The sequence below is a fragment of the Nothobranchius furzeri genome, chromosome 6, assembly GCF_043380555.1.
Source record: "Nothobranchius furzeri strain GRZ-AD chromosome 6, NfurGRZ-RIMD1, whole genome shotgun sequence".
NCBI lineage: Eukaryota > Metazoa > Chordata > Actinopteri > Cyprinodontiformes > Nothobranchiidae > Nothobranchius > Nothobranchius furzeri.
The window spans coordinates 53,260,993-53,275,800 of record NC_091746.1 but is presented as its reverse complement, the minus strand read 5'-3'; the positions used below and the strand labels follow the sequence as shown (position 1 = coordinate 53,275,800).

General features: G+C 42.6%; 1 protein-coding gene across 4 annotated transcripts in view; it reads right to left on the bottom strand.

Moving 5' to 3' along the window:
* The window catches only part of rfx3 (regulatory factor X, 3 (influences HLA class II expression)), a 34,500-nt gene extending 24,249 nt beyond the window's left edge, over window positions 1–10,251 (bottom strand). The window contains exons 1-3 of one of the 4 annotated variants that reach the window (XM_015942018.3): window positions 10,081–10,251; window positions 5,313–5,425; window positions 5,110–5,198 (exon numbers count right to left, since the gene is read on the bottom strand). In XM_015942018.3, coding sequence (XP_015797504.1) covers window positions 5,110–5,198; window positions 5,313–5,420 — 197 coding nt within the window. In that variant the 5' untranslated portion in view covers window positions 5,421–5,425; window positions 10,081–10,251. The other 3 variants (XM_054744344.2, XM_015942006.3, XM_015942012.3) reach the window with 3 other exon arrangements.
* Window positions 10,252–14,808: the final 4,557 nt, after the last annotated feature.

Here is a 14,808-nt window from a genome sequence, read left to right as displayed (position 1 = left end):
CCTCTTAAAAGTTTTTATCACGGTGGAGGCAGCGTTCATTTCTGCCTTCAGTCTGACCCCGGGTTTCCACGGGAGCCGTCAGCAGCACGTTACTGCAGCAGCACGTCTTGCTCCCGTAAACTGCTGCTTGGCCCTTCCCACGAGACGCGAAGCAGCAGGGGAGCAGCTGTCACCGACAGAGCACGAAGTCACACGAGTGACTTCGTCAGTAAACACAACAACAAGCAGGAGAAAACTACAACATGGTTTGTGTTTTATGTTCTGTCCGTTTTATAATCGCAATACGGACCTGAAAAACAAAGGAGACCGCTAGCTAGATGATAACTTCTCACGGGGACGCACAGTTAGTAACGTTTTTTAAAAGTAAAGCAACCGGAAGGCAGTACGTTCTTTATTCTGAAAATCTCGGTAGCTTCGCTCCGTTTCCGCGTCCAATTTCCTGTCTTTCCTTCCCAAAAAATGTCGAACTTGACCCGTTTCAGAGGCGTCGCGCGTAGAAAATAGAACCGGTGCGTAAAGGCCGCGACATGCTGCTCCTGAGACGCGGCCGACTCGCGCTGCTGACGGCTGCCGACGGCTCCAGTGGAAAAGGTTCTGTTGACCACAGCGGTTCCTATCAGCAGCTATGACGTGCTGCTGCAGTAACGTGCTGCTGACGGCTCCCGTGGAAAGCCGGGGTCACTGCGCGCCGGAGTTAAAGCAGCGTGTGCGCTTATTGAATCTGTGTGCGTGTGTGTGTGTGTGTGCGCGCGCACGCGGCACAGCCGCTCAAGTCACCGCGTCTCGCGCTATTTAAACCAATGTTGTAAAATGATTTCTGCCCAGCCCAGATGTGCTCACTTGTGCACCCGTGAGCCGTGGTTCCGCTGGAACGCGTCTGACCTCTGACAGACGCACTCTGAACTTCAGATCTTCAGCACGGTGTTAATAGCCTGAATGGGAATCATTTCTTGTTATTTTGTTACATCCACAATGTTCTGTGTGTGAGGTTTACAATGTCAGAACACCTGCACGAGACAGGTGTTAATTACAATCTGCCAGAATGACTCGCCACCTTCAGATTCCTCCAACATCGTTAAAAATGATCAAATACGGACCATATCGGCGTGCGCAGGCCAGAGTGCTGAAGCTCGGCGCATTGTTATTATGAAGCTATGGCACATGTGGAGGACATGCGCGCGCGCGCAAAAATATACTTGTTTTCAATTACATTTATTGTGCCCACTTACCCCGGGTTTCCACAGGAGCCGTCAGCAGCACGTTACTGCAGCAGCACGTCTTGCTCGCGTAAGCTGCTGCTTGGCCCTTCCCACGAGACGCGAAGCAGCAGGGGAGCAGCTGTCACCGAACGAGCACGAAGTCACACGAGTGACTTCGTCAGTAAACACAACAACAAGCAGGAGAAAACTACAACATGGTTTGTGTTTTATGTTCTGTCTGTTTTATAATCGCCAATACGGACCTGAAAAACAAAGGAGACCGCTAGCTAGGTGATAACTTCTCACGGGGCCGCACAGTTAGTAACCTTTTTTAAAAGTAAAGCAACCGGAAGGCAGTACGTTCTTTATTCTGAAAATCTCGGTAGCTTCTCTCCATTTCCGCGTCAGATTTCCTGTCTTTCCTTCCCCAAAAATGTCGAACTTGACCCGTTTCAGAGGCGTCGCGCGTAGAAAATAGAACCGGCGCGTAAAGGCCGCGACATGCTGCTCCTGAGACGCGGCCGACTCGCGCTGCTGACGGCTGCCGACAGCTCCGGTGGAAAAGGTTCTGTTGACCACAGCGGTTCCTATCAGCAGCTATGACGTGCTGCTGCAGTAACGTGCTGCTGACGGCTCCCGTGGAAAGCCGGGGTTACTTTTTCTTTGGCCCACCCACAAATGAGTTTCTACGCTAATGGTGACATATGACAGACTTATGAGCTCCGCAGCCATTACACTTTTCACCTCGCGCACCCCCTAGCGGCAGCCCCTATGAAGCGCACCTGGGGGTGCGCGCACCACACTTTGGGAATCCCTGTTATAGAGGACTGTAACTGTCTGTTTACCAGTTCGCCCTTCATACTTTGAGCTGTTTCTTTCTCTACCACCCTTTCCTGTGGTCTGGCTGTCAAAGCCCTGACACCATGATTCATTATGGAACCAGTCAGAGAGGTTATGTAGGGTGTAGGATTTCCCAGGCTGTTTAAACTGGTGCCGTCGAAAGTCAGCCCGTTGCTCTGGAGGTAGCTTGCCTAAGAGTCGAGCTACATGTGACCCACAGTTAAGTTCTACTTGTCCTTCCAGGCCTAAGGTTTGCAACAGGCCTACTAGGGACTGCACCTGGAGGGAGAACTTCTGGAAGGCTATTGTATCACCTCGCCTTATTTCAGGACCGTCAAGAACATTTGCTATCTTTTTTAGGGCAAGCTGATGTGGTTGCCCAAATTTATCATGAAGAGCAGTCATGGTGTCGGTGTAAGGGTTGGGTGAATTAAGATAAGCGTCAGCAATAAGCTTAGCTTCATCTAGTTTCATCAACATGACTTGCAGGAGAACGAAGGAACACTTGTCTCACACCCACCAAAAAGGAAAGAAAGGGAAAATTCTAGAGCTGGAAGTGAGCTCACTGTGAAAGGCTCTTCAAAATAAAAGCATGCCACTTCCTGAATTCCCACCAAAACAAAACCAACAAATTTAACAAACAAAGGTAATATATGAAATTCTGAACCTTTTATACAATTGCATTATGGGATGTAGCCCTAGACAAGCAAGCATGTGTTTTGCATGAGTGCCGATGAGTCTGAGTCGCTCCACTCGTCTCAAAGTTCTAGTTTTGTCTCATAAATATGTTCAAACAGGAAGGAACTAAGCACCGCTGATGGGGAGGTGCTAATCGTACTCTAGATACCCAGATGGGATGTCAGACGGGACATTTTTTAAATCCTTTTTCCAAAGCTGGGTAAGATCTGCGACCACGTGAAAGCTGGATAGGGAAAAGGGCCAGGCTACAGACAGACCAAGCAAAGCTGTGGCCATATTTAGGTGGAAGAGCAGGTTTTCACAGTGTGGAGCAGATCAAGACGTAAATCACAGGTATATCTGTTCCATACATTTCGCGGAAAGGAAAGGTCCGAGGATATTGAGCCAATACTAGCAACACTCTCAGATGTAAAGTTAACCAGGAGGCCGTGGTGTAAACGAAGAGGTCCAGCTCAATGTCTTGGCCAATAAGATTCCAAACATGGATGAAAATGGTTTTATCAGAGGTGGGTGGTACGTAAAACGTAGTGACACAAATAATAACCTACGAGTAAAATAAGAAATTAGAGAAAATGTTGAGCTCTGTCAGTCGTGAGTAACTGAGCATAAACGTTTGAATTTTGTGTCTGTCAAGTTGTTTTTAAGCGATGTCCAAGCGCTCTGTCCGTGTATTTTCATTTGGTAAATGCAGTTTGTTTATCTATCATCCAGCAGAACGTTCCAGTGACGCTAACTGTAGAATACGCCATGACACCACACAGGAGAAATAAGGAAATGCTTGTGTGTAAATTCTTAATAAAAAAATTGATTCCGTATCATAACATGAAATATTGCAGTATTTTAATGTACTGATATTTTCTTACATCCTTACTGCACACTGAATTGAACCAATTGTTGAATCTAAATTTTTTGTACTGCTCAGTGTTCAAATCAGACATCTGATTAAAGTAAATCAAACAAACCAGTTAACTAACCAAGTATTATTATTCAAAACTGGTGATAACATATTTTTGTAAAAAATATTTTAGAGCATTTATTTTGAAGGTGTTATTCAGGAACGTAAATATTCATTTAAATTAAATTCTGCAGCAGCACTGGGCTGCCCGGGGATGTGCCTGACTTTAGAAAGGCTTTACTAAGGAGGTATATCAGCTGTTACTGAAGTTTAAAAGCAGCTCAAAGGTTTGGGAGCATTTTACAAAGACAAAAGAGAAGAACGCAGAGTGCAAAATCTGCAAAGTGAAACTCTCCTTTCACGGGAGAACATCAGCGAAGCACGAGCACCTTAAAAGGAAGCACGTCAGAGCGGAGAACTAAGAGTTGCCCCTGTAAGCTAATTCGCTCTTGTTAGCTGCTAACATCAACAGAGAGCTACTTGCATTCACAGGTGTAGCATCAACAGTAGCAATAGCGATTTTATTACCTTTAGAACACGTATGTATGTCACGGTTTATTTAACCCCCTACATTACACTGTAAAAAAGCACTCCTCTTCAACGGACAAGTTTGTTACAAAGCCAAAAATGACTATTTTAGCTGGACAAATCTGTGAGCAAAAGTAATTTTAATCTACAATTTATTTTCAGTTTTAGCTGCCTACCTCCATTTGACTGTGTAGCATTTGCATTAACAGGTAGATTAAAAGTTGTTTGATAAGCTATAATCTTGTCTTTATTATTAGATGACACATAACTGGTCAAAAAACTTGAAGCTAATGATAGGTAAATTAGAGCATCCTGGTGCCATAAGCTATACTTTTATGCATGACACAGTTAGTCGACTAATCGTCAATGAAAGTGGCAATTTGTCGACTCTAAAACTAATCGTTTGTGGCAGCCCTAATAGACAATGTTAGAGATTTTACTAAATGACATGAGAAGTCACAGTTCACACAAAAGTGGACTCTACAGGTAGTTTGTCAATGTTTTTCCCCAGCAAAATCAATAAAATACCATCATAACCTAGTGCTTAGTCATTATCAACCTGTAGTAGTCACTGTGTGTGTGTGTGTGTGTGTGTGTGTGTGTGTGTGTGTGTGTGTGTGTGTGTGTGTGTGTGTGTGTGTGTGTGTGCGTGCGTGCGTGCGTGCATGAGCGTTTATCACAGCTTGGGCCTGATTGTGTAGAACTCTGTTCCAGACCCAGGGGACCCTTTTATCACATCAACACTTAAAGAGCTGTCCTACTTCTGGTCATGTTCAGGTGACTGAATACAATAAAGGCATATGACTGCCAGGCCCTCAAAGAGAAAGGAAAAGCACAAAAGACAACTGTGCTCACTGTAAATCATGTGCTTGTGACATGAGTGGTCATGTGAGGCAACAGGCTGAGGAGATGTTGATGTTTGTGGAGCTGGCTAACAGACTGACTCACATGTTGCCGTTGGTGTAGACGCCACTGTTTTCCTCGACATACTGCACCTGTGCTGGGTAAACATGCTGAACCTGTTGAACAGTCTGGGCCTGAAAAAAGGGAAAAAACAAAACGGCTTGAAATTATTCCATTAACTTGCCAAAGCTACAGATGTGAGCAGAGAGGATTTGGATCCAAAGGTCACATAAAGGACCGGGACGTACCTGCTGCTGGACAGGCACCTGCTGGGTGGAGCCGGTAGGCTGGACAGGCACAGTGGTCTGAAGGGGGACAGTGGAGGTGGAGTCAGCGCCTGCTTCAGGGGTCTGCATGGCGCCTAAACAGAAAAAAAAAAGAAACACAGAGACTAAATATGATCCCAGTAACTAAAAAAGTCAGTGCAACTATTAACCTGCCAGGCTTAGTGGTGAATCATCTTTATTATCTCATATTAACCACAGCAGAAGCTCAGGCAGAAACCAAAACTGATGCTAAATCAAAAGCTGTTGACACATTTAAGCATTTATTGATCTGTCTTTCACCAGAAACTGCTGCTAACAAAATCCAAATAGTCTGATTTTATGTGACAAAAATCTCTACTTATTAAAGCCCTCATTCACATGTTTTCTTCAACGCGTTTGCTGTCTCTAGTATAAATGAATGCCTTGCGAGTCCATTTCTGTGGAAAAAATATATAGTGCTCCGGTTTAAAAATGACAAGTTAACCGGAGGAGAGGGGAGCAGAAAATGGCAGGATATGGAGTCTTATTCATTAATATTCTGACATCTCACCTCTGATTGGCTAGCAGCAACATGACTCTACCACTGCCTCTGTTTGCTCTGCAACGTTGATGTTTTATCTCCACAAACAACACAATCCCGAAGGAGTTCTGCCATGTTGTGGAGTTGCTAACGCTAACGGTTAGCTTCTACTAGCTGAGGCGTGCCATGCTTTCTCCTGGACACTTCCCCGTCGTGAGAGAAGATGGGCGAGTTTGTGAATGCTAATTCAGTGCAACTTAGATCTTCGTGGCTTTTCTAATCCATGCGATCCCCATCAGCAGCTAACACAGGATATTTGGGTAGAAGACTATTTTCATGTTAAGCTTGCATGTTAGAGTCAGAATGGCCAATCACATTTAAAAAATAACAAGGAAAAAAATGGTTTCTAAGTGAACTTGGTTTTTAATCAAATGCAAACTTGATGAATGAAATTCACATAACACACAACATCTTTGTCCAACTATCCACACTTTGGCTTGCTGTGGACAGATAAAGCAGCTAAAGGAGAGACTATTCTAGGGACAACAGGAAGTGCGAGGTGTCATCATAAACCTGTGTATGTTTTGCCCAAATCAATGCCACTAAAGCAGCTTTAGACCAACAGTACCTGAGCACCTGTTTCCACCCCGTGGCACTCGGTGTACCGAGAGCCTCATGCATCACTGACACACACTCTTGTCTCCACATTTGCTGCCATAAAACAAGTTAATATTTAACAAACTCTAAATAGATTCTCGTTTCTCTACCGGTCCTCTTGCTGTTGCTCTTTTAACAGAAGGCCCCGCAGCTGGAATTTAAATAAGTCCTCCAAAGAATTGCTTATCATTTTCTTTGATTTTTACAAAAATATTTAAGCAATATATAAACACAGAATATGTAAGATCCTGACCTAATGGAGCAAATTTGAAAAGAAAACGACAAGAGTGAGAGGAAAGACTTAACCTATATTTGTGAGTTAATAACAGTGTGGCTCCCATCACCCATTGCTTCCAGGGAAAGGCCAGCTCCTCCTCATCAGTTTCCATGAACAAGCCTCTCTTGGTTAATTAAGCTGGTGCTCCTTAGAGCTTCAAATCACTCCGGGGACGACGTGCCCCTTTCCATTACCTTCAAACTGTCCATTTTCCAGGCTATCACCTTATTCATGTTGGGGTAACTAAATCGAACCTGGCCACAATAGGGTCAACGCGACAACAAGAGGTGGGAAAAGATGGATTTTTTCCTTACACATTCCCGTTTTGGAAAGCAAATTAATTTAGTGTCCCAAAAGGCAACCCTCCGTCTTTTAAAGGAAAAATAAAACCACTAATATTCAGCACACATATTTGTATTTTCAAAAAAGTTTTTGCGTACCATGATATGCCTCATAATGAACCTGTAGCGCTCCATTTCCTTCATCCTGAGAAGTCTTACAGGAAGTGAAGAATGTGGAATATTCCGCGTGTATTCCACAAAGCAGTTAGCAAGCTAAAGCAAAGGGCCCCAACCGAGCCTACCTAATTGGGGAAAAGAACCCCCAGCATCACCTCAACCCCCCCTTCACAATGACAAACACACACACACACACACACACACACACACACACACACACACACACACACACACACACACACACACACACACACACACACACACACACACACACACACACACACACACACACACACACACACACACCATTCAGACGCTCCCTTGTGGCCCACTTAAACGCCGTGCTCCACTGAGCAAGTGTGAGCCCTACAAAGACACGAAGGAACAAAAGCCACCAAGGAGCGCAACACTGCACCCTGAGTTTTCTTCCTGCTAGCATACCAGGCCACACAATCCTGGAGCTCACGAGGCTCACAGCAGCCGCTAACGGAAACCACAGAACACTATAATTTTCCTCCGTAATGACAAAGTTGGACGTGTAATGTATAGAGTAAAGGCATACGCGAGAGTGAACAAGACTGATTGCGGTCGAGAGAAATTCTTTTCTTGTTCTTGGTGGTTTGATCAGGTGGCAGGAAAACAGGTGGAGGGAAATCTAATTGGGAGCTGAGGAGGTGGAGGGTATGCAAAGAACTGTGTTTGTGTAGGGGGAGAAGGAGGAGGGGGGGTGGTTACGATTACAAAGGAAAGAGGGACTGACTTCCATCGTGAGCACCAGTAATGCTGATTTCACAGTCAAAAACTTTGCATTTATAAAAGATCCCATGAGACTGTTGAACATCTCATCTGTTTATACAGGTGAAGCTAATGAAAAGTGTCAGAAATCACTGGTTACCACAGGCCTTCTGCTCATTTCAATAACCAGGAGTAGGAAGTGATAATAAAAAGAAGTAATCACCTTTAAAAAGACCATTATTTCATTAACATTACAGCAGGATGGCTGTGATAAATTACAAACCAAACATGCTGCTAAAGCCAGGAAAATGGCCGACAGAATAATTGAATTAATCAGCCCCTCTTTAAGTGATTGGAAATGCAACAGGATCCAGGTAGCAGGTGGCATGGTACTATTTCTGCCCTTCTGGACCACAGGTAAGTGGAAACCTGATCTGATAGCTGCCAGCTCCTAACATCCACTTTTGTGTGTGTGTGTGTGTGTGTGTGTGTGTGTGTGTGTGTGTGTGTGTGTGTGTGTGTGTGTGTGTGTGTGTGTGTGTGTGTGTGTGTGTGTGTGTGTGTGTGTGTGTGTGTGTGTGTGTGTGATCAAGATGACCTCATTTAGCTTGTACATGTGAACAGATCTAAATGATTTTAGTATATAACACCATAATGTGCTCAGATTATGCAGCTTTATGTTGATCCAGTGGAGATGATGTGCTGTGGCGCTGTTGGGTCCAGCTGGGTTGGATTCACAAATTATTATACAACACCTAAAACACTATAAGAAAAAAGGAATTATGAAGTTTACCTGTACCTTTTTTTTTTTACTGAACAATAACCTTTTGCTCTTGAAGATAAATCAGGACATCCTAAGTCCCCACCTACCCCTTCCCCTCACACACACACACACACACACACACACACACCTGCTTTCTTCCCAAATGGGATTCAGAGGTTGCAGGTGAACATGAGACCCAGTGGACCTAAGAATAAAATGTGATGCAACACAGAGAAACCAATTTTAAATGGAGCACCAACAGAATTAAAGCACCCCTAAATGCCGGGCTGTTATACTGTTGGGAAGAATAGGTATACAACAAATCTGCCTGACAGAAATTATGTTTAAAATTCCATAAAAAATTAAAAATCCACCTGTTAAGAAATCCTTTCTCCTTATACATATGTAAAATGAATAGGCAACCATTTAAACTAATTCTCTCATTAGGTCTGAACTTGTTTTAATAGTTTTAGAAAAAATGTCAATTTAACAAATCTTAAAAAGTAAATAACTCGACGGGGTGCAATGACGTTTACCAGCCCATTTCCAGGATGTGCCACTCAGAACCCTAAATGATTCCACTAAACACAACCTTTATCCAAATTGAAAATGTTAGCTCACTCAGAACTATTTTCTCCGAGCTGCAGAACTTAGTGTGGTGTTATCTGAAAGCTTATCACAGCCATCTGATGCCACAAAGAGGGCAGATGGAGAGCTAGCGAAGCTATCTTGTAGCAAAAGACAAAAGGGAAAGTAATGGCTTAGCTATTGTCAACCAGTGAGTGAGTGCAGGGCTAGCTTACGACACTTTCCATTTGCCAACAGCCGTACAGATTTTCTGTAACCGACCAGATTTCCTACACATCGAAACACAAACTTGCAACATCAGCGTTGACGTTGCCTCCCAAAAAAAACAGGATACCAACAGGCATTGTCAGGAGGCATCGCTGGCGTTAGCAACAACAGACACCTGCTCCAGCTGACCAGTTAGCAACGCTGACTAGCCGGCAGCTCTGCTACCACAGCGTGGAAAGTTAAAACTACAAAACATGTTCAATAATAGAAACACTTTTACAAGTCGTTTTAGCTCCGCAGCGTTCCTTATTTCCGTATAGCTTATCTCTGCTAGCAAAGCAGGAGCTCTTCTCATAACGAGTTCCCACAAGGAACCTTAGCAAAGCAGGCTAACACGTTACAAAGAAACACCCTCGCTAGAGCCTTCAACCCAGCAGCAGACAAAACACAAACCAGAAGCAAACCTCCCGCATAAACCCCTCTCATCTTGTCAGAGGAGAAAGCGCTTGCATTCGGGCTAAAAACAGCGAAGAGTTGAGCCAAACCTGAGCTGCGGACTGGTTGATGAAGATGAGGATGTTGGAGGAGGTGGTAATGATGGAGCCAGAGGTTGTTGTTGGTGGGTTACAGTCGCCAGGACTACGGTGACTATGGCGTTGCCTCACTGGGCAACAGTTGCTATAAAACTCATCTGCAGCGCTCAACCTTCTTACCAGGCAGGTGGGAGGAGATTTAGGCGCACATATTCATCTGAAGAAATATAATCAACCCGATTAAAAAAAAAAACTAAACATGTGTCCATGGCTGTCCGTTAACACCCGAAGTCACGGCTTTTTGGCCTGATCTAGTTTAGACTTTATAGAGACTTTAAAATTGTTTGGCGTAAAAAAAACCTAGAAAATCAAATCTTACAGAAGAGATTGTTGTGATTTGCCAATTATTAACAAAACAGTTTATTTAAATGGGTTTTAAACAAAAATCTTAATTTTATTGGGTGAATAATTTTGTTTTTAGTTTTCTTACTTTTATTATAGGGCATAAAAACTGTCTTATTCTGAGGACTGACAAGGTTACAAGTGTGTTTTGTTATTAGAGAACATGTAACCGTTGTAAGTATGTGATATAAATTGATAGTTTTGTAATTTACAAGGAAAAAATTGCCTCCACCGGGGCGGTGGGGTGGGGGGTTCCAAGGGGGGCCAGTGCCACCATGACAGAAAGTTTGGACCCCTGATGAGAGCAGAGCATAGGCATTAAAGGTCAACTTTACTCATAGCTTTAATACATTTGCAGTGGTCTACAGTAGGAATTAATGCCTTGCAATCAATTTTCTGGGAAAAAAGCTCTGGTGCGCCATTTTGAGGATGTAGAAGTCAGCTAGAGGAGAAAGTGGCAGGATATGGAGTCTTATTTCCTGATATTTGGATATCTTACCTATGACTGGCCAACAGAAACCTTATCTTTACTCAAGACAAAAATAGCATGATACAATCAGTAAACAGCATGAGGTGAACTGTATGAAACACAACTTAGCACAAAAATGCTCAGAGTCTGAACCAGGAAATGGCTGCAGGCATAAAGCTCTGGAACAACCAGTGACTTAGCCAATCAGCACCCAACAGTCGTGATGCTGGCCCAGGTCAGAGCACTTGGAACGTCAAGGAAGCAGTGACTTAATTCATGAACTGCCAGCCATTTTTTGATCAGAAAAGCCCTGCGCTGCCAGCGTTTTTCAGCGTTTTCAATGTTTTTTTAAGAGTTACAGAACATTGCGTGCTAGGATGATATCAACGCCAGAACTAACAAAAGAAAGAGTAGACTCACCTCTTACTCCACAAAGAATCTGCATGTTTCAAGCATTATCCATTCTTTCGTAATCCGTTGTCGAATTTTGATCGGCCTGCGACCTTCCGATTACTGGACAACTGACTCTACCTCTGGAGCTACTGCCGTTCCATTGAAACAGGTGGCAGCAGAGTTCTATTTTGTTTCAAACTTGTTCTATTTGGAGAAAAGGCCTGTGGGCACCTTATATGGTTCCTGGGGCACCAGGTTGGTGACCCCTGGTGTGGAACCTTCCCTGAGAATGGGGAACTCTTCCCCTAAAACAAGATTCTAACCAGTTCTCACCCTTCTTAATGTTTTTTTAACCCTCAGGAGGCATGGTGTTGCAAGTTTGCAACGTTAAAACCTACCTACCTGGTTACCCCACATACGTATTTCATCAGCATTTTTTAACTCAGAAGTACGCCTGAAGGACTTAGTTGTTGGTCCTTTTATCAAAACTTAATTTGAGCCTGAGAGGATTAATGTCCTGATATATTTGTTTTTATTGGATGTTTTACACAGTAAAATGGCTTTTATATATTTACAACTGAAGTGTTATTAAACTCTTTGAAGTGCTGAGTAGAAAGCATTAGTCAAGGCAATGCAATTATCTTTGAAAATCTAACATAAACCTAAATACATTCATACTTTAAATGCATCTTTTTTTGCAAATTAGATTTGATAATTGTCACCTACTGTTCTGTCTCAGTCAAGATCAGACTCTGCATTTTCCCTTCCTGTGTGACAGGATAACACAAAAGCACTCTGGGTGGATGAAAAGGAAGCAGAAATTGGTGGGATGTCACTTTAAGTAAAATCTGAGTGAATGATTGCCTGTCGTACACTACACTGTGTGTGAGCACCTAACCAGGAATGTGCACAAGGAAGACCCAGTATGTGTCATTCAGCACGGCTGATGATTTAATTGATACAGGTTGTCACTGTTCTCAATTGTTCCTCCATTTCTACCATAATTCGCAAAGACATTTGCCTTCATGGGCAATTCCGCTTTAGCATTGGAGGTTTTGTTTCTCAGCCTGCATCGTCTCATTTATTTAAAGCACACAGTTGGTGGATTCCCCTTAAAATGAAGTGTTCCCTTCAACTGTTTATTTCCATAAATACTGCAGCCCTAATTGAGTGACTTGGACCTGTGTGTGTGTGGCAATGACATTTAGTACAGAAAGTGTTGAATGTTCCTAAAAATATGCATGCAGGTGCTATAGGTTGAAATAATTTGCCACATGGCACAAGTAGATCAGAAAATACATGCAAGAACTTTAAGAGTGAGAACAGTGACCAAACAAAGGGAGTGTTGTTAAGTGGCCTCACACCGAGCGCAGAGCCTATCCAACCACCTGTGTCCGCTGCACAGTACTTTTTATTTTTTATTTGATTAGCAGTTACTAAACAGATGCTTTTTGGAAAAGCTGTTGTCGCTGTTGCTAGGCAACTGGTGAAATCCATCTGAAGCTGAACTCTCTGGTTAAAAGAAATCTTTTCAAGTGAAACGGTTTTTAGTTTTATATAAGTGGAGGGCTGGTGCCAACTTAAATTCTTTTATACGTGTAAAAAATAAAAAAGAGCAAAGTTGGCTAATTGTTTCTGGCACAACTAAGTTCAGCAGTTTAAACAATTTTATTTTCTTATTTTAGGTTTTATGAAGCTACTTTTCAAAGTCCCAGCTAAGCTTTAAAGGCGTGGAACACTGAAACCCCATTTTTTAAGGATTGTTTCTGATTATAATCAGTCACTCTGAGTTTAACATGCAGCCTGAACATGGAAAATAGTCTCAATAGTCTCCTACACCTATCTCCTGCATTAGCTTCTGATAGAAAATAGATGGTGAAACTCTGGAATTTGAAAAGCCTGACAGATCTTTATCAAGTGGTCGCTTGGACTCATCCATCTTGGCTTGTGACGAGGAAGGCTGTTGTTGGTTTAGATTCCAGGGAACAGCAGAGAATATCCAGACTAGTAGAAGCTAATCTTTAGCATGAGCAACTCCACCACACAGAAAAACTCCACCAGGCTTGTGTTGTTTGTGGAGATAAAACATTTATGTTGCAGAGCAAACAGAGTCGTGTTGCTGTAGTTTCAGGCAAGGTGCCCAAATATCAAGAAATTAGTCTCCAAATCCTGTTCTCTGCTGCAGCAGACTTGTCCTAGCTGATCCAGGTGCTTCCGGGCTTTTCTTTTTGCCAAGAGTACGACTTGCAAGGCATTAATTCCTACCAGAGACCACTGCAAAGATTTAGATTAAACAAGTGTTCAACACCTTTTAATATAGCAATCAGTAACTTTTCTTGCTGTTTTCTCCCATTTATTGTTTTCTCCCATTTATAATTGTGAAGGAACTGGAGTTCATTCCATTTTTTGTGGAATCACCAAATAATTTAAAGAGCAAGTCACCCCCAAATCTACTATTTTTTCCTGATAAACTATATAAATGCGTGTCTAATTGTGCTGCAGACACGTGTAGTCAATAGTTTTGCACTTTAGTGCATTTTAGTAGAAATTTAAATTTTCTGACTAAAACTGTCAGTGCTGTGCTGTTGTCAGGTAAAAACTCTGCACAGCATTTTAATTTAAATCTGCCATCACTATTGGCTAAGAGGTACCCTAGAACGTTAGCTGGTACCGTATGATGTCACAATGTCGTTGTGAGCCTGTGTGTGTAATTGTTAGCGGCTCCGCCCTCTTGGTCTGCTAGGCAACAGCATTTGTCGCATTTTTCAAACAGGAAGTAGGAGATGAGTAGGAATCTGGTAGGGGTTGACTTGCTCTTTAAAAGGTGTTTTTGGACAGTGGGAGGAAGGCAGAACCCCCAGAGAAAACCCATGTAGGCATGAGGGAAGCATGCTAACTGCACACAGAAGACACCTGCACCACTGGGCCAGAACCAGAAACCATCAATCTGGAAGGCAGCGGTTCAAACAACCAAGCAGTTGTTCAACATTTAATTAAAAAAAGACAAGAAAAAAGGAACAAAGCATTTGCAAAACCTTAATTTTTTTTACTATTGGTATTGCAATGTCTACAAAACATATTTACATCACATTGCTGCTTAGAGTTATTTTCACCTAAGTTAAAATTACAAATTGGCAAACAGCAACTAATAATAGTACCTCTACATATTTTTATGAGTCCACAAGTACCCTTTTCTTATCTTATGAAAAATAAAATTCAAATGAAGTGTAAATAATTCACAAAGCATTCAACGCTACTGGCATGATCACAAACACTAATTTGCTCATTATCTAAGAGCTGAAGCACTCCCAGCACGTTACTACATTCAAGCAACAGGTAATATGGATGAGCATAACCGAGAAATAATAAGCCTGTCTTGTTACTATAGTTACCAAGACACGGATTCTAGGAAAAAACTGTAATAAAAGATTCCTTACATACTTTGCTTTGATTGCAGTGTTGACATTGTGGAAAAT